General features: G+C 43.9%; 2 protein-coding genes across 2 annotated transcripts in view; both read left to right on the top strand.

Moving 5' to 3' along the window:
* ftcd (formimidoyltransferase cyclodeaminase) overlaps positions 1–1823 on the top strand; it is a gene marked incomplete at both ends in the record, with an annotated part of 13171 nt that extends 11348 nt beyond the window's left edge. The window contains 2 exons of the mRNA XM_079520866.1: positions 1–83; positions 1740–1823. The exon at positions 1–83 is cut by the window's left edge and continues 13 nt beyond it. Of these exons, the coding sequence (XP_079376992.1) occupies positions 1–83; positions 1740–1823 (167 nt within the window). The remainder of the gene's footprint in view (positions 84–1739) is intronic.
* Positions 1824–4655: 2832 nt separating this feature from the next.
* Positions 4656–7772, top strand: LOC306937199 (eukaryotic translation initiation factor 3 subunit A-like; the record flags this gene model as incomplete). Its single annotated transcript, XM_079520865.1, has 1 exon — positions 4656–7772. One exon carries the CDS (start codon positions 4656–4658, stop codon positions 7770–7772), a length of 3117 nt encoding a protein of 1038 aa, XP_079376991.1.
* Between the last annotated feature and the right edge of the window lie 12115 nt (positions 7773–19887).

Raw genomic sequence — 19887 nt, 5'->3', positions numbered from 1 at the left:
CGTTGGAGACTGCGGTGTTCGGAGCGTATTACAACGTTGTCATCAACCTGAAGGACATCACAGACCAACACTTCAAAAATGCCGTAAGTAGCTCACATAATACTCAGTGGTGGAGAAATAAGTACTCACAATGTTTACTTTAGTAAAAGTATCAATACTGCAAGATATAGACTCCGTTACAAGTAAAAGTCCAGAATTCTAAATTTACTCTAGTACAAGTGTAAAAAACGTATTGGCAATAACAATGATAGTATTTGAAAAAACGGTTAGACTTATGTCTTTTTCAGAAATTACTTTGGACATGTGGGAAAACTTTAGTTAAACATGCAGAGTGACACATTACTTTACCTGGGTAACATCATCTTCTGATACTTGAAGGTTTGGACATGAAATAATAATCCTGTACAGTCACCGTGTAATGTTTTGTTTCATTAGTGCGAGCATGATAAAATAGGCTGCAGCTGCCTGCCGTTGTTCCCCTGCTGCTGCTCGCTGAGCACGCATGATAATGATACTTGGTAATGATACCAAGGATTGGACAGTGATGTCACCGTTATGCTACGCAACACGGAAGTAAGACGGAGTCGAAGCCGTTCATAAATGACAGTCACTGGCGCGTCCGCTGACGAATCCTTGGTATTTTCATTCGACCGGACAGAGTCAACTTTTCACCGCTGTTTGGAAAATCCTGGTGACGGTCGGGAAAACTTGGGATTCCCTTCTCGCGTACCAGTGTCACATGTCCCGCGGACCGACACCGGTCCGCAGACCGGTGGTTGGGAACCACCGGTCAAGACGATACGAGCTCCGAAGTCTGACGTCACTTTCAGTAGAGGTCGTCAATCTCCAGGTTCATGTATTTGTTTATTTGCATTGAGATCCCCAAACGGCGATTTTAGGTCGCTTCATATAAGAACTGTGTTTGAAAAATAAACCGACCACCTCGGCGTTTCTGTCAGGGGAGTGGCTGTGCGTCGTTAATGATGTCCATTCATATTTGATACAGCCAGTTTCTAGAGAAAATGGAATTAATGTGACCGCAAAAGCCTTGAAACTACATATGAATGCAATGTCGCTGAGCATATACGTCACGCCCAGCTGTCAACATATTGCGTTCCTGAGATTCCTCGTTGACGTAAGCTCAGCTGGTGGTGACTCGACTCGTACTAACCACGATACATTATATATCAATAAAATAAAAATAAAAATAAACGTAATTAACGTTCAGTTTCTGTTGTGCGACGGGCTGCGGGCAGAAGCAGCCTACCCGGAAATGTAGTCTCTGGGTTGTTTGGCTCGTTTCTAACGCTTATTTTGTTACTCTTTGGGTATATTTGTACATTTCCACCTTCAGTCGATGCTTCATATCCATATGAGTGAAAAGGCCCGGGTGATCGGTTTATTTTTCAAACACAGTTCTTATATGAGGCGATCTAAAATCCCCCTTTGGAGAGTACAATGCTTATAAAAACATACATGAACCTAGGCGCTCACTGCCCTCTACTGGTAGTAGAGGGCAGTGACGTCAGGACTTCGGTGCTCTATCTCTCCACGATATTGTGATGTCACTATTTCACTGTAATTTTGATCAGGCCTTTGGACCTGGGCCTCGATTGGGCCTTTTAAAAAACCAAAAATACACAGGGAAGACATATTTAAATTTTCAAACCACACCTGACGCCCGTCTATTAGAAAGAGTTCAGCATTCTAACAACCTGTAACTATTCTATGTTCTACAGACACAGGAGCGCATACAGGCTCTGCTCCAGGAAGCCAAGGACTGTGCTGCCGCTGTTCTGGAGTCTGCTGACAAGAGGAACTAGCAGCATGTGTTGAAAATGTATCATGTAGACTAAATTAGTCTTACGTTGCCCTAGCCTCTCCCAATTTCCAAATGCTTCCGTCATACAGTCTGAAGCAACGGAAGCTCTATCATGAGTCAAATTTAAAGCGGAAGTGGAGCCTCCCCACCACTTCCATTTTGTCTTTACAGTCGCGCAAATGTATCCTAATATAAATAAAAATCATCTAAGCACATATAGTGTGCTGCATGAACGGAAATGGCAGCTTCCTTACTTGGATTTCGGGAGGTGTAGTTCCAGACTCTATATAGCATTCGGAGATTGTGGAATAATTGTCTGGCTACGCGAGACTAAGACTGGACACAAACATATTCATAAACTGGGTACCAAATAAATGTAATTTGTGAATGGTTGGATTAGTGATGGTTCTTTAAAGCCTAAATTAAATGCATTTTTGCAACCGCTTCATGTCGGATGTACGGTATATCCTTTTCAAACGGGGGCTGGGAGTGTCTCAGCCAACCGTCCTGTCCCGCTAAATGCAACTACACTGCCATTGCTTACATGCATGCTTGTGTAACCTGTGTGACCCGTTACAATAGAGGGGTTATGGCTATAGCATAAATATAAATACCTGCTATATTTATGCTGGGTTTTGGACTAGTTACCAGAAGTGCTAGGATCGACTATGGAGCCAGGTACCAGAATAAACACCAGTGTACAGTTTCATCTCTTGTTGGAAGTTAATGAACTGTGAACACTTCCCTTTTTAATATTAATAAATGTAATTATGAAATAGAAAAATAATAAAACACACATACAATTACTCAATTCAATTCAAATAGAAAATACAGACCCGGGTATCAAAACAAAAATAAATCCTAATTGGCCAATATCTAAATTCAAGTTCCCTTCAGTCTCTGTTACTGATGTGCACTCAGCATATACTGTAGAACCAATTGTTTGATTCACCACCACTAATAGTTCAGTTCACACCACTGTGGGGTGGTATGTGTACTCGTCCTACTGCACAATATGTGCAGTGGAGTTCTGATTTTCCTACCACACCGTTGAGTGAGTTGGATTGTGTGGGTATCGAGACAGTCAGCGGATCAACTCTCCAATCTTCTGCATGCAATTATCTTCTGGTTCATCTCCGTGGGTTTAGCTCGCCATGCTGGACATCAGCAGAATCAAAAACCTGACCATGGGTATCTCTCCAACAAACACAAACTTCGACACCAGGTCACTCTGGCTTTACCCAGAAGAGATTCTGGGTAATACAGTCAGCAGACTGTTCTAGCTTGAGTTTTACAACTATTTTGTTACTAAATACTGTCTTGTGGCTTCACTCAGTCAGTAGCTGCTGTCTCTTCTCTCACTCATGTGGCTCAGAAAAGAAGTTGCTTGGTCTGCACACAGGGCTTAGCTTGCTCAAACAGGAAGTGTCATGTTCAAAATAAAAGCACTCATCTCAAAATAAGGACTTCACAATAGTTGACATCTTTAGTTTAGATTAATGATATATATTAACCATTTGTATCCTGACAGCTTATCTTAACTATAGTGTCTTAATATAATTAATATGGCTCACCATATAAAATAAACATTATGTTTGGGACACATTTCAGGTCTTTTCAACCCTGGGTTACACTTGCAAGGCAGCGTGCAACGCAAGTGCAATGAAGATCCACACTGCTCCAAGGCAGTGCAAAATCATGTTTATGTTAATGCATTGCCTATAATTCTCACCTCAAATGTTGTCAGATAATACGGCACATGTTTAAGTGTACTTACTGTACTGCATTAAAGCTTTCATAGGAAGGTAGGAATAAGAGGCCAATGGTGTTTTTAGTATGAGAGAAAAGGGGTGCATGGAACGTCCCATCACGGCACTGTGTGAAGTCTGTGTGTGTGAAGCATGCAGCGGTTTAACGTTGGTGAACTTATTCAACTTAATAGGACAGAACAGAAGACCCCACCTGGCAACCATTTTGCTAGTAGTTCTTTCAGTTAACCAGGGTTAACTGAACCTTGACCGGGCGCCAACAAATAGGCATGCTAGACTAGTAAACTACCATAACTACGAGACTATAGTAGTTCCAGTAGAACTAAAAGACAAGACATTTTATGTTTGGTTGCGACGCGTTGTCACAACGCGTCTCAACCAAACATAAAAGCCGTTGTGAAGCTTGTAGATCAAGTGTAAAATCAGGCATTACGTCACCATCAAGGAGAAAATATATCACCAACATATTTTTGAGTGGTGCAAACCACTCCAACAACCAGCTTTGTCTGTACCCGTGTATGTACCCGTGTACCTGTACGTGGTACCTGTACGTGGCCCCACGCACAGGTGAGCATGGTTGCTATGATTAGTGTGTGACGTCACTGCACCACTCAGTTCACACGGGTGTGATTTTTTATCAACATATAAAATTAAAATAAAATTTGACTAAAACTAAAACATTTCAGATGACCGACTAAAACTTAATGACATTTTATTCAAAAGACTACGGCTAAAACTGTGGGCCCTAGCACAGCCATCAGGACACCAGGGCCATGTAAAGAAGGAAAGGGCATCTACATCACTGATTCGCAAATTTGTCACACAGGTCGGGTGGAACCCCACATTTGAGCAACCCAACAGTATGACATCAGTCATGTATATATGTATGACATATACGAGTCCATATCTGCACTTACACTCAGTGACGTCACATGAGGCCCACTGTGGCAACCATTATATATCAACCCTTACACACAGTCTTTACTCAGAAGTACGGCAGCGCATGCTCGTTTGTCAAAGAAGAAGTACACGACTGAAACACCGGATCTACACGTGAAAACAAAATGCCAAAGTACTATCAAAACCCAGAAGATGCTCTCAAGCAAGCATGCGATGCCCTGGAGGGCCGAAGTGAGAAGTGGTCCACTTTGCAATCTCTGGAAATGTTCATAAAGAACAAGACGCATCGGACATGGACGAAGATCCATGAGCACATTATGCTCAAGTACCTGCAGCTCTGTGTGGATCTGGGCCAAAGCCCTGTGGCCAAAGAGGGGCTCTACCAGTACAAGACCATTTGCCAACAGACGAACACCAAATCTCTTGAAGATGTGATCAGGGCTTACCTGAAGATGGCCGAGGAGAAGACAAAGACTGCCAAAGAAGAGTCTCAGAAGAGGGCACTGGACACAAACAATCTGATTAACATTCAGACACCAGAGAGTGTGCTTCTGAGTGCTGTGAGTGGAGAGGATACTCATGATCGGATTGACAACCAATTGCTCACCCCCCGGGTGAGGTTCCTATGGGAGTCCTACCGCCATTGCCTTGACTTGCTGTTTAACAACTGCAAGGTGGAGCGCCTCTACCATGACATTGCCCAGCAGGCGTTCAAGTTCTGCCTTCAGTACACCCGCAAGAGTGACTTCCGAAAGCTCTGTGATAGCTTGCGCTACAACTCTAAACAGCAGCGCAACCACAACCAGAGCACTGCAATCAAACTGGACAACTATGATAGCCAATCTATGCTCTTGGAGACACGACTGGTGAAGCTAGACACTGCCATAAGCATGGAGCTCTGGCAGGAAGCCTTCAAGTCTGCTGAGGACATCAACAGCGTATTTGCCCTGTCCAAGAAGCCTCCAAAACCCAAACTGATGGCCAACTACTACAACAAGTTGTCTACTGCATTCTGGAAGTGTGGGAATGTTCTCCTCCATGCTTGCACCCTCCATCGCCTCTACAATCTCTCTGCGGAGATGAGCAAGAACCTCACCCAGGAGGAGATGCAGAGGATGTCCACCAGGGTCCTTCTGGCCACTCTGTCTATCCCCATAACCCCTGAACGCACAGACATTGCTCGTTTCCTGGACATGGATGGCGTTGTTGTGGAGAAACACCACAAGCTGGCCAACATTTTAGAGTTCCTGCAGTCCCCACCGACACGCCAGAGCCTTATCAATGACATGGTGAATTTAAACATGCAGCAGTACGTTGCACCTGAAGTGAAGGAGCTTTACAGCTGGCTGGAGGTAGACTTCCACCCACTTAACCTCAGTGAGAGAGTGGCCACGGTGTTGAACTGGGTGAGAGGCCAAGCAGAGAAGGAGACCGACCTCCAGCAGTATATCCCTCACCTGCAGAATAACACCGTCATTCGGCTGTTGCAACAGGTTTCTCAGATCTATCAGAGCATTGAGTTCAACCATCTGGCCTCCATGGTTCCATTCATGAATGATTTCGAGCTGGAGCACTCCATCGCGGATGCTGCCCGACTCTGTGATTTGCAGGTTCGAATTGACCATGCCTCTCGTACCTTGAGTTTTGGTTCGTGCCTGAATCACTCAACCAAAGAGGACTCCCCAGTTGGTCCGTTCTTGCAGAACTTGCCCTCGGAGCAGATCAGGAACCAGCTGACGGCCATCTACGCTTCCCTGGCTAATGCCATCCAAATCATCAAGCCTGCCTCTATCCTGCAAAAGTGTGAGTTGCAGAAGCAGCAGGCCATCGCTGCCTACCTGAATAACGGCCGCAAGGAGCACCAGCGCATCCTGGCCCGCAGACGGACGATCGAGGAGCGTAAGGAGCACCTAGAGAGCCTGAACATCCAGCAAGGGAAGGAGGAGCAGGAGCAGTGCGAGGCCAAGATGCAGAAAGTCCGTAAGGCAGAGGAGTACCTGCGCCAGGAGGCCAAGGATCGCGAGAGGGAGCGCATTATGCAGGAGCACGAACAGATAAAGAAAAAGACGGTGCGCGACAGGCTGGAGCAGATCAAGAAGACCGAACTGGGAGCCAAAGCCTTCAAAGATATTGATATTGAGGACATTGAGGAGCTGGACCAGAACTTCATTGTGGCCAAACAGGTGGAGCAGTTGGAGAAGGACAAGAAGAAACTTCAAGACCGTCTAAAGAAACAAGAGAAGAAGATTGACTATTTTGAGCGTGCAAAATGTATCGAGGAGATTCCTCTCATCAAAAAGGCCTATGAGGAGCAGCGTGTCAAGGATATGGAGATGTGGGAGCTTCAGAAGGAAGAGAGGATAAGCAACATGAGAGTGGAGCATGAGAAAAACTTGGAGCAAAAGGGGTGCATGTCCAGGATGATGGAGGATAAAGCAGTCTTTGTGTCCAAAATATCAGCATCCCATGAGGGAAAGCTGAAGAAATTCAATGAACGCTTGATGGAGGAAAGGAAGAAGCTTCTTGAGGAAAGGAAGATGCAACGCAAAGAGCATAATAGAAAAGCCATGTACCAACAGAAAGAGGAAGAAGCCCGGCATATCAAGGAGGAAAAACTACGGAAAGTGCAAGAGGAACAGGAGCGCATTGAGCAGGAGCAGCGCAAGGAGGAGGATAGGAAGTACCAGGAACGCCTGCGCAAGCTCGAGGAGCAGGCGGGCAAACAGCGTGCCCGTCAGCAGGAGATTGAGGAGCGCGAACGCCGCCGTGAAGAGGAGAGGAGGGTTCCCTTAGGAGTGACAGCTCAGACATGGAGACAGGAGGGCCGTAAAGATGACAAAGAAGAGAGACGAGAGGACGTGACCCGCAGAGGCAGAGATGACAGGGGTCCCCATCGGGACTCTGAAGAGGAGCGAGCCCTGTGGCGTGGAGGTGAGGAGGAGCACCCCAGGCGCGCCTTCGATGATAACCAAGGCTCCCGACGCAGGTTTGACAAAGATAGAGTGCCCCGCAGAGGCATGGACATCTCCAGGGGCCTTAAACGCGGTGCTGATGGTGGTTGGCGGGACAGAGACAAGGCCAAAGAGGAAGGTGGTGAGGGCGAGGGAGAGGACAGACCCGGCGACAGCGCCAGAGAGCGTCGCCCGCAGAGAGACGACGGCACTTTCTGGAGGAGAGGTGGCACAGACGACGCCAACGAGCCAGCCAGCTGGCGCCGTGACACGGACCACGAGGACCACCGCGAGAAAGACTACCGACAGTTAGCTGCAATGAATTGCTGAGTAATTGGTTGAGTAGTAAGTTGTCCATTTAGTCTTTGTGGATATTGTACACAGCAGCACTGTTCCACTGAGACTGGGCCATTGTGCTTTGGAGCTCTTTGTACCACTGAAGCTATTTTCAGCCTTCATCAGCGGAAAACAACAGCACAGTAAGGAGCAATTACAGTGTTTTCACTTCAAAGACCCGGTTCCTGTTACCTCTTCACTGCCTCGTACGTGGCACATAAGGTCATCACTCACCATGACTTCTAGCAAATCTCCCTCCGCAGAATTGTTGCAGCTGCACTGCTTGGCTGAACGTCACATTTGAACTTGAACATTATAAATCGCATTTTTTGGGTGTTATGGTATGTACTTTTTTTTGTCTTTTTTTTACCTCGATAATTTTTTCGTTCTTTCTTTTTCTACTCAATTAGTCATACCAATTCCCTATTAATTTTTCCCCCCATTTTTTATTGTATTAACTTTTGAGGGGCGCTAGCCCCTCCTATTCCCAGCTTTGTGTGTTTGTTCCACGGAAATTGGCTGGGCGTGGAATGTGATGTATGATGAATTTGAGCACCACTCACTGAGGGTGATGATCTCTTGCTGGAGTGTTCTGCAGGTTCCCCCTGCCTGAGGAAGTGGTTCCTCTGTCGGCTCCTTATTTGGATTCACGTTATTGGCCTCCTGGCCACTTTTCTCCAGCACCTCTGCCAGCTTGCTGAGCACTTGGTCGTGCCTATTTTTGTATTTTTGTGGCCTATTGGAGGAGCTTAGGGAGAGATAAGGGTGATTTTGTGCTAATTTGTCTAAAAGCGCCAAATTTTGCACAGATGTAGCCCAAGGCTTGCTCTAATGATTTAGCTAGGCGCCTGAGCCGGTGACCTTCGGGGTTGCCACAACGGCCAAATCCATATGACGACCATTAACAACCTATATTTCATTATGTTTTAAGTAGCATGTGACATGTCAAACTAGAGGGTTTTCTTGATTCTGCATCCATTCCAAGCATTAGTTTTGCACGAAGAACACTCCTGTTTTTCGGGCAAAACTAATGCTTGGAATGTAATCAGAATCATGAAACCCCCCTAGTTTGACACGTCACATGCTACTTAATTTATTTCTTTTTTTACTTATATAGGTTATTAATGGTGGACATATGGAATTGGCCGCTGTGGCCACCCCGAAGGTTGCTGGCTCAGGCACCCTAGCTAAATCATTAGAGCATGTGCCCTGGGCTACATCTGTGCAATATTTGGCACTTTTAGATGAATTAGCACCTAAGCTTCTCCAGTAGCCGATAAAGTATAGTCTCAAGCAAACTTGAACCACCAGAGGCGAGTCACCATGCCGAACGTTGCGAATTTTGCTTGAGCGCCGTCCGAGTTATGTACCGATAGGCACAGAATCGTGAATCATGTTTGGGTGAGAGCGTTTGCCCCCAACTGTCTACTGGCCAATCACAGCACGTCCTTGCACAAGCGATATAGGCTTTGGGATGACGCGTTCCAAACCACTGATGGAGATTTTCTTTTTTTTTACTTCCGCTAGCCCCTTCAACGTCTGGCTTTCAGAAAGAACAGGACCCCATGTGACGTCATGTGGCAGCCAAGTCTGGACTTTTAATGTTTGCTTAAGGCAGTGACGCTCATCCAGTAGGTGCACCCGTTTCGGATGTTATCACCCGATAATCAAGAAAATGTTCGTAATCAGCACCTTAGAAATACCCCCAGTATGTGATAATCAACATACTGGGAAATCCGGAAGAGAAACTATGGGAGCTAGAGACCTGCAGATTAACTTTTTTGTCACCCGCATCCACGTGTGCATATTAATAATCCACCCGTTAACCGCCCGCAATAATTAACTATTCCAATTTATAAATCCGCAACCACCCGCGGATTGCAGATTCCGAGATTTTGCTAAGATTTTGTGCGTTTTAAAAGCTATAATAAGCCTATAGATAGATGCCATTCATTTATTTCCCGCATTATTTCACCCGCGGTTTATCCAATATTAATTTATAATATATTTGAATGACCCAAATCCACCCTAAACTGTGGTTAACCGCGGCTAAATCCGCCATCCGCAGGTCTCTAATGTTAGCGTTTGCTTTTTGTGTCAATGACGGAGGCGCGCCGTGTCTGATGGCCTTGAGCCACGTGAGGCACCGCCGAGCGAGCCATGCCGAGCATTGTGAAGGCCACCGAGACCCGACTCAGCGCCGTCCGAGTTACGTCCCGATATGCAGAGAATAGTAAATATTAGTAGCCCCTAATTTCCATGCCCTGACAATAGAGTTGGAAATGACACGTTCAGCAGGGGGAGTCCTTGACCAGGCTATGTCTGCACCGCACCCTGCATGTGTGCAGTCCGGGGGAATACAGCCAAACACCACAATGTCTAGTATGCCAGTATGGCCATATTAGCCACATTCCAACGTCCTGATAATGGTTGATTTTGTATATTTAATACAGTATTAACGGACAATTCCGTTGGTAGGTGACCCTCACTTCACACGCTTTTTTCGAAGCTCGCACACCTAGAGTAGATAGAGGCTTACGAACAGGTCCTGAAGAAAGTCTGTATAGTGACCAAAACGTTGCCTCTATATACATTTGTTCTCCTGTAACGAACAGATCTACAGTGTGCGGGTGTATTTTTCTATGAACACATAAGACAAAAGACAAACAAATAGACAAATCAAATGTAATCGTATATACAAAATGACACCCCTATCTGAAGTGAGGGGTGCCTTGAGTTCACTGCTGCACCCACTAAAAGTATTTGATGTGGTGGCCCCCATGATGTCATAGTAATTTATTTTGTCCTCGACTTGAATGGGGGGCAGAGTTATAATGCATAGACACACAAACACACAAAGCCACTCGTTGAGCGGTATAGGCGCCTCTCAAATAAATATGTAAAGGACAAATGCTGTTCTTTTTATAAAACAAGAGTTAATTTTGTAATGACAAATAATTAAAAGTGAGTGTAAAATTCTAATACCGTTCTAAAATAACTCATCATCATCATCATCATCATCATCGCCATCATCGTCAAATCATCAAACATAAAAACAAACAAACATGGCCATATAAAGCTTGTACTTTATATTTCCACCGCTAAACCCCTTATCCCTTAACTTCTTTGCCTTTTTTTACTATTTTGAAAAACATTTTTGAATAGTTCAACTAGCCAATCTACATTGACACGTTGTGAGCTTGTAGACTGGCCATTTTAATTATTCAAAAACGTTTTGCAAAGTAGTAAAAAAAAAAGGCAAAGAAGTTTAGGGATAAGGGGTTTAGCATGGAGGAAAATTGAGCCCCTCTGGGGTCTTTTTGTGCAACTCACAGGTTGTCTGAGTGACGTCCCGTTTCTCAGAGTCTCAGCTGGACCATGAATGCACTGTTTTCTGTTGGTTTTGAAAGAATGTCACCTGTATACGTGTATGTATCATGAGGCCTAACATAAATATTTACAAACACAAATGTGTGTGTGTTCTTAATACATAACTCAAGCGTTTTGTTCCTTTCCACACCAAGCAATTTCTTGCTTGGTGCACACACACACACATGCCCCTAAGGCCTAAGTGTGTCTTTACAACAAGAAAGTACACACTACACAGTAGTTTCCAAAACAGTGGGCCGGGGACCCATGTGTGGGTCCAACATTTATGGGTTGCATGATTTCCCTTTTCTTTTTTTTGTTTCCTATATTTAGTTTTTTTATTATTCATATTTCAGAAGATTAAAAACAAAGTCCCTAAAAGGTTTTTCAAATATTTTGTCAAAAGTAGTGAAAATAGCAGATCTACAAGGTAAACAGTTTGAGAACCACTGCAGTAGAGCACAGGCCTCCACTAAGGCAGCAGAGATGTGGCCTGACATTTGCTTTGTATATTTTTTGTACAAAGTACAAAATAAACAATAGAATTTTTTTCAATTGGCGATGTAAATACATGTAATAAATTTGGCAGTTTTCTTTTAGATGTGATGTAGATAGATGTGATTTATGTACGAAATACCTAGCTTGGGTTCCAGCCTGATTTGCTGCATTCCACTGATCTGAAATGTCACAAAGTGAGTGACAACGCAGCAAATCAGGCTGGAACCCATGGCTACGAAATACCACAATGTCCTACAAACTAGACGTACAACACAGGGTTTTCTTACATTTGAATGAATGTGACACATAGTGAGCTAGTAGTTCTGCTATTTTCAAAAGATTTGTATACATTTGTACTTTCTACTTTTTAAGTACATTTTGATTCCGATACTTTTGTACTTTTACTCAAGTAAATTTAGAATTCCGGACTTTTACTTAATTGTAACGGTAAATGGTAAAATGGTAAATGGTGCATTTATATAGCGCCTTTATCCAAGGCGCTTTACATAGATTGTGCATTACATTCACCCATTCACACACACATTCATACACCGATTGCGGCGGAAGCCATGCAAGGTACCAACCAGCACATCGGGAGCAATTTGGGGTTCAGTGTCTTGCCCAAGGACACTTCGACATGTAGACAGGAGGAGCCGGGATTCGAACCGCCGACCCATGGATCATTGGACGACCTGCTCTACCTCTTGAGCCACAGTCGTCACGGTATTTTACTATTTCTACATTGCAGTATTAATACTTAAAATAAATGTAGTATTTATTTTTCTACATTTCCCACTACTGCTGTTGATGTGCATTTCAGTTGATTGTTGATGGTTATCATTATCTTAAGAAATCACACCCGTGTGATTTCTTACAACATGTTACGTGTAACCTCTAGGAAATTATTCCCAATGCATTTTTCCCATAGACATTTCAAAAAGTATTTATTTAAAGACGGTTAACGCCGCGGACAAAGCCAACTCGAGTTGTGACAACTCATGACAACAAACACAATATTTTGGACCAAACAAATAATTACAAAGAGGAAAATGAACAGGGAATCATTTCCTGGGCCCTGGTAGGGGGCGGGACTGCGACGCTCTGAGCTATTACAAGAGAGATAGTTAAGACTCGACTTGTGTTGGAGAGTTGAAACACTCCCATAGACTTACATTGTAAACGAAAAATATTAATTTAAGGCCCATGCAGACGGCTATGGCAGCGGGATCCGGGCACCTGGGCTGCCGATGCAGCCTGACAGCGTGTCGCGGGTTCGAGTCCCGATCCCGACAACCTTTGCTGCATGTCACATATGTTGTAATCTCTAAGTACTGGACCCTCGTCTGGTTCTGACAGACAGGTAGTGTGTGCAGGCTGGGTGATGAGTGATAATCAGGTTGAAGTATTCCTTCGGTACGGCGACTGCGGCGGCGGGCCCGGGAGAACAATAACGCGACACGAGACAGTATCACGCTAAAGGTTCACAAAGTTTATTACACAACAGGGAACATATATAGTGCTGGATCATAATGACGTGACAACAAGATATGAGACATAGAAACGTGACATGATAATGACTACTGCAGCAAGGCTGACCTTGCTGGTGCTGAGATGTCTCTCGTAGCCTATCCATAAAGTAGGCCACAGTACAGGCAGTACACAATCCATACCAAGTACACTGTATCTCAAGTTCAAATACATAGACTTAGATGTACATGGGCAACTCATGATTATAACATAACAACATATAGCAGATCTACAAGCTCAAAACGTGTCTCACAGCTACTTTTGTTTTGTGTACATAGAATGATGAAGTAGGTGTGGACATATAGTGGCCCTCTCCATCATCAAAGTTGCCCATCCCTGCCCTAACTAACTCTCCCTTTCAATTAATCTGGTTGACAACCAGACTGTAATAGGTTCTCACATCCCCACTGAGCAAGCACAGGTATATTTAGGCTACTTGGTTAAAAGTCATTTTAACCAAGTAGTCATTTTAACCTTAATCAGATTTATTTTTATTGGCAGGAGGACTGTGTGTGTGTGTGTGTGTGTGTGTGTGTGTGTGTGTGTGTGTGTGTGTGTGTGTGTGTGTGTGTGTGTGTGTGTGTGTGTGTGTGTGTGTGTGTGTGTGTGTGTGTGTGTGTGTGTGTGTGTGTGTGTGTGTGTGTGTGTGTGTGTGTGTGTGTACACAGTGTACACCATTAATGTACTGTACTTGTATAATTTAGTTTATGCTTAATGTGATGTTGAACTTTGTTTGAACTCATTGCTACAATGAGTTCAAACAAAGTTCAACATGTAGGTATAGCTACTACCTGCTGGCCATGATGCAAATATTGTCGCATGCACTTTGAATGCATTTACGTCTGAAAATCGCACTTTAAATTCATTCATTGCATTCATTGATTTGGGTGATTTTGAAAACCCCCCGGTCTGACCCAGTAACAAGATGTGCACATGCACGCACTACAGTGGGGGGACAGCACACACACCAAGGCCCGCTCGATCATGATTGGCGGAAGCCCCCTCTGTCCTGATTGGATGAAGGCTGGGCCACCTAGCCAAAAACGAAACCTACGTTTTTTGACCCCCAGGGGTTAACTGGGGACAGGGAGGAACTCCTTATACAGTATGGTCAGCACACTCTATAGTAGGGAGGATTAGGGAGGACAAAAAAGGAAGTGATATTTGAATTAAGTGAAATCACTGAATATACCTTTAATCACAAGCACACAAAGTGGATTCTGTCAATATTGTAAAATAAAAAGTCCTGTAGGCGTGGACTTGTTTAATATTATACATATTGTCCATATGAACTTGAGTGGGAAATTATTACAAGGGAAATGGGCCAGGCCCATTTAAACCTGTGTTTAAAGCAGTGTCTCTGCTCTGGGCCTTTTCACTGAGCCGGGGTCTCTAACACTGACTTCTGCGTCTATGTCCTTACTGGCGTGTTCCTCTGAAGGCGTGCGTGTAGTCCTGTGATCGGATTTGCTCACTGGATTCTGCTCAGGTCTGTCGCCGTCAGACTTTAGGGGACCGTCCTCGAATGTCACGGGCTGTTTGAAACGGACGTGTTTTTCGGAACCAGATTTGAGCCTAGATTTGGTCGCGTCCTCATTGGGATGGGTTTCGGTCACATTAGACTGCGCTGTTCTTTCCGCAACTGTTTCAGAGCTGTTGTTTGTGTTTGTCTGACCATTTTTGTCTTGGGCTTTTTTCTCTGAATCAGATTTGACAATAGTTTCATTCTGATCAGTTTTGCCAGTGCGTGATGCGGATTCGGGTGTCGTCCTTTCTTGATCGGACTTGCTGGTGCTTGATGCCTGTTCGGGGGTAGTTTTTCCCTGATCGGATTTGTTGGTGTTTGATCCCGATTCAGGGGTAGCTTTTGGCTGATCAGGTTTTCTGGTGCTGGATTGTGATTCAGTATTTTCCTGATCATTGTTGCCTGCTTCCTGGTCCTTGCTCTCTGCATCAGCATCCGCTTCTTCTGTGGGAGTATCTTCAATCTGTCCCGTTTCCTCTGTGTCGTCCCCTCCCACTCCATCTTCCCCGGTCTGTTGAGATTCCTGGTTCGCAGTTGCACCATTTATTTTGCGTTTAACTGATTCCACTGCACGCAAAAAAGAAGCCTTCTCCTTATAGTAGACAGCCATCCCACCTGTCTTTAATGCTTCTTTCCATGTCTGTGTTGGGAGTGCTGCTTGGCTACCGATAATGCTACCTAACACAGCACCCACTATGCTCATGATTAAAAAGAAGCCACCAATGACTCCACCAGAAAGAGAACTGAGATCTATGGGCCCGCCAGAGGAACCAGAGGAACTCCCTAATATTAGAGGCCCGAGCAGCAATGCAGCATAACCCATCATACTTGGACCCATTCGCTCCAGGACAAATGTAACCATCTTCAAGGAACATCCAAGTGCTCCCCCTACTACGGCCCCGGCAACTGCCCCGAGAGCCATTTTCTTTAGTATTTTTTTCAACCTCTCTATTCCCGCTGGTGACAAATCTAGGGTTGCAAGGGCAGTGGGAATTGGTATAAAGAAGGGTATTGGCAATTTCCTAGCTAATGTGACCCTTTGTTCCTTCTGTCCTGTTATGGCCATTGCCATGAGGCTGTTATCAATGAAGTGTTTCCCACCATGTTTGACTACCATGGCATCTACAAGTTTCATCAGTGTCTTTCCCTGTCCCTTCTTTTCCCAGCTCTTGCTGCTGATTAGATGCTGGTCGTCTCCAAGCAACTCAATGAGCTGCTTCAAATGCTGGTCATCTTTTAGCAGATCCCTGCGACGCTTGCGACTCAACTTGTCTCCGCATGTAAACACCAAGATGGTGTACTTTAAAGCCTCTGTCCCGAAATACTGTTGGATGCTCAGCAAACCCACAGCCGTGCTGGTCTTAAGGTTCTGTTCCTCATGATGTCCCACTGGTGGTGTCTGCTCTGTTCCTTCCTCGCCATTTTCCTTTCCTCCCCTTTCCACGTCACTCTCGTGTTCAGTCCCCTTGTTGAGCTGCTCGTTTGTCTGCGTCTGTGCGTTTTCCTTTGTCTCTTGTGTAGCCCTGCTCTCCTCTGCCGCTCCCTCGGTAACCCAGTTCACCTTGTCTGCATCTTGTGATAATGTCTGTTGGTAAGCATGCAGGTCCATCACAAACACAAAGGCATGGGGGCCAGGGTAGCTCTCTGCCAGCCACGTCAACAACTCACTGTTGTACCTCTCTTGATCAGTGTGTCCAGGGTCTCGTAACCCCTGTGTGTCCACCACAGTGACTCTCCTACCATTCACCTTCTGTGTCTTCTTCAAAAGTTTATCCTCTGCCTCCTCAACAGTGGTTGAAGAAGGAGGTGGTCGCACAGGGAAAAGCTTCTTTCCCAAGACAGCATTGCCAACGGTGCTTTTCCCTGATGCAGGGCGGCCCAGGAGAAGGATCCTACGGTCTCTCGATGCTATAGAAACATGAAAATGAAACATGTATATCAGTTTTGTCCCCACACTGCTGTTACATGTAATTCAAAACTACAGTATTGACTAAAATCACATGTATTCATATGTGTATCATGATGATATCTGAATGTCTATACAGACCTATCTCAGCCACAACAGTAGTAATATATTAGTAGTAACAGTATCATATTTGATACATTTTCACATGTGATGATCACTTGCCTTTTCTCTCCTCCTTCCTTGCTTTTCTGCTCGAGTCAGCTGTTAAGACAAAATGCATACAATTTAAACACATTAAAGTGCAGTATTAAAGTCCAGTTGTGCTTATAAATTAGATAACCTACTTGGTTCCTTGGGTGGGGCTTGTGTGGAGGACTGTGGCTCTGTAGGAGAACAACAACCAAGTGTGAAACATTGTTATTCTACTGCGCCTAAAACATAATTGGATTTGCTCCATAAAAGGGGTGACTGTCAACCACTTTCAACTTGGTGTCCATCTTTTGGGCATGTTACCCAGAGGTGAGAATTCTCAAAAACATTGTCAAGCATGACAATGTCACTGTTTGCTATCTCTGCCATTGTCATCGTACGACAATGGCTCAGGGGTAGAGCGGCCGGATGGTGAACCGCGAGGTTCCCCGTTCGAACAACAACCAAGTGTGAAACATTTTTATTCTACTGCACCTAAAACATTATAATTGGATTTGCTCCATAAAAGGGGTGACTGTTAACCACTTTTTCAACATTTTCAAAATGTCATTATGCTTTAAGCAGCATGTGAGGGATTTTTTCATTATTCTGAATCCATTCCAACTGCATTAGTTTTACATGAAAAACGCTCCTTGGGCTAAATTCGGCCATAGCACTACATTGAACACAAAATAGATAATGCAATCACCCGAGGGCTTTGATATTTCCTCCACCTCTGCTTGTGTGGGTTTCGGGGGGCCATGCTGCAACACATGTTGATTATATGCTGTAGGAAAACAACAAGACAGATGTGTGAATGAATTGACCTAATTTGTATAGAACATTTCATACATCAATAAAACACGAGACAGAGTCCTGTAACATCTAAAATATGAAATATTTATGACAAACATCAAACATTGTCTTATTTAACTGTCTGTCCTTAAGTCCTTTTGCAGTATTTCTTTAAAAGTAGGTTGTAGCATTCAGATGGAATTTGAGAACATAGGCTACAAGACAATTATTTGGTTGTTCAGTGTTTTTCAATCAGCCCTTATCCATATTCATGACCCACACACACGTCATGAGTCATGACCATAGGTGAGAGTATGAACGAAGATTTCTCGGTAGACAGAGAGCTTTGCCTTCTGGTTAATACTTTTTCCTAGAAAACGGAAAGGCCCTCTGGCTTACTTCAGGCACACTTGCATCTAATACTATGTAAACGTTGACTTATCTTTTACCTATTCTCTGTTTGAGAATGCCTGAGCCCATGAAAAGGCAATTCAATCATTTTTATGAGGGATTGAAAAGTGTTCAAACGTCTCAGCATGTGGCCATCATCAGTGTCCACACTGAGGTAAGGCTGAAACTGTCTTTTTGATTGATTGATTGATTGATTGATTGAAATCAGAATTACAGTACATTTCAAGCACAACTCAATACAAAGACTGTTAACTGTGAGTGGACGACCCAATAAAGCATTACACTTGTTTACAAGAGGGTCCACCTTGTTCAGTTAATCAATACATTTAGAGACGTACAAATATACACTTCAAATTAAGAACAGAACAGGAATTCATCATAAAGGAGGTAAAAAGGGAAAAGAAACATATACAGTGAGGGGAAAAGGGATGGGTGGGTATACACCTTTCAACCAAAACAATTTAAAAACCTCTACCTGTCTACATTGTCACATTAATAAGTTAATAAAATGCAGCAGCAGATGCATGGCAGTATAGCAATACAACAATGCTTATATCTATACTCTGACTGTATACCACAGTCAGAGGTGTAATTGATACAATTCCTACTGCACAAAGGAATACAGTAAAATACAATATTTCCAAAATATCAATATGCTTTGGGTTATGGCCCTTATGGACATTCTGTTGTGCCTTCCAGAAAGCAGCTTATGGATGGATGGAAGGAAGAAACTAAGAAAGAAAGAAACATCTATAAACACATATCTGTTCAGAAAAGCATTTGCATTAATTTTGTCCGTTGAACTTTGTAAGAATCTAGATCCTGTTGTTTTTATGATGCATCCTCTTAAAGGGGCATTCCACTCATTTTCAACATTTTACTATGTCATTAATATACCTTAGAGCTGTTGTGTGAAAATAATACAAAAAAGTCCTCCCATTCTGTGTTTCCTAGAACTAGAGGTCTGAAAAAAATCATTAACATGGTGAAATACATCTTGATGATGTCATCAAGATGTGTTTCACCATGTTAATGATTTCATAATTACAGTTCTAGGAAACACAAAATGGGGGGACTTTTTTATTATTTCCACACAACAGCTCTAAGGTATATTAATGACATAGTAAAATGTTGAAAATGGGTGGTTTTCCCCTTTAACTATGATTTATTTACTATTGGACATTTTGTTGTTGATTTTCTATGTTGCATCCATTTTAATTGTCTCCACCAGGCCGAAGGCATGGGGAGAGAGTATGTTTTGCACTCCGTCCGTCCGTCCGTCCTTCACCAGCTAATCTCCGGCACCGTTGGCCCCATCCATGCCAAACTGTGCATACACACTCCCTGGATGCCAATGACGAATCTCTGCCCCAAATATTCCGGCCTGTTATAGCGCCACCATGAGGCTGATATTGGCAAAACACATTTCTGTACATTACTCCTACACATTGTATCCATACATCACGCAATTCGGTATCTCCATAGTCATGTGATCAACACGGATCTGCATCATTTCCCATATAACATCCTGATTGGCTAAGATTGGCTTCCAAAGCTCGCATGATTGGTCCGCTTCGAACCAAATGCCACAAATCACAAACCCAGTGTGCAATTTCCGTGAAATTATACACGCACATTTCCACTATAGGCCGAGGACGACATGCCACTTATTTTTTTCTCCAAATCAGCCTCACGGTGGCGCTATAACTGGCCAATTCCTGCATCGATCTGTGTACAACTTTGTATGTGCACACCCTAGAGGCCATGGCAAAACATTTTCCCTGCATTTCCCACATCTCCCAGTTATAGCGCCACCATGAGAGCGATTTCTGCAAAACACATTTGTTTATATTAGTCTCACAGATTTCATCCAAATCGCACGCAAATCG

This window comes from Electrona antarctica (genome assembly GCF_951216825.1).
Source record: "Electrona antarctica genome assembly, chromosome: 14".
Classification (NCBI taxonomy): Eukaryota; Metazoa; Chordata; class Actinopteri; order Myctophiformes; family Myctophidae; genus Electrona; species Electrona antarctica.
This window is presented reverse-complemented; position numbering and strand designations above follow the sequence as displayed.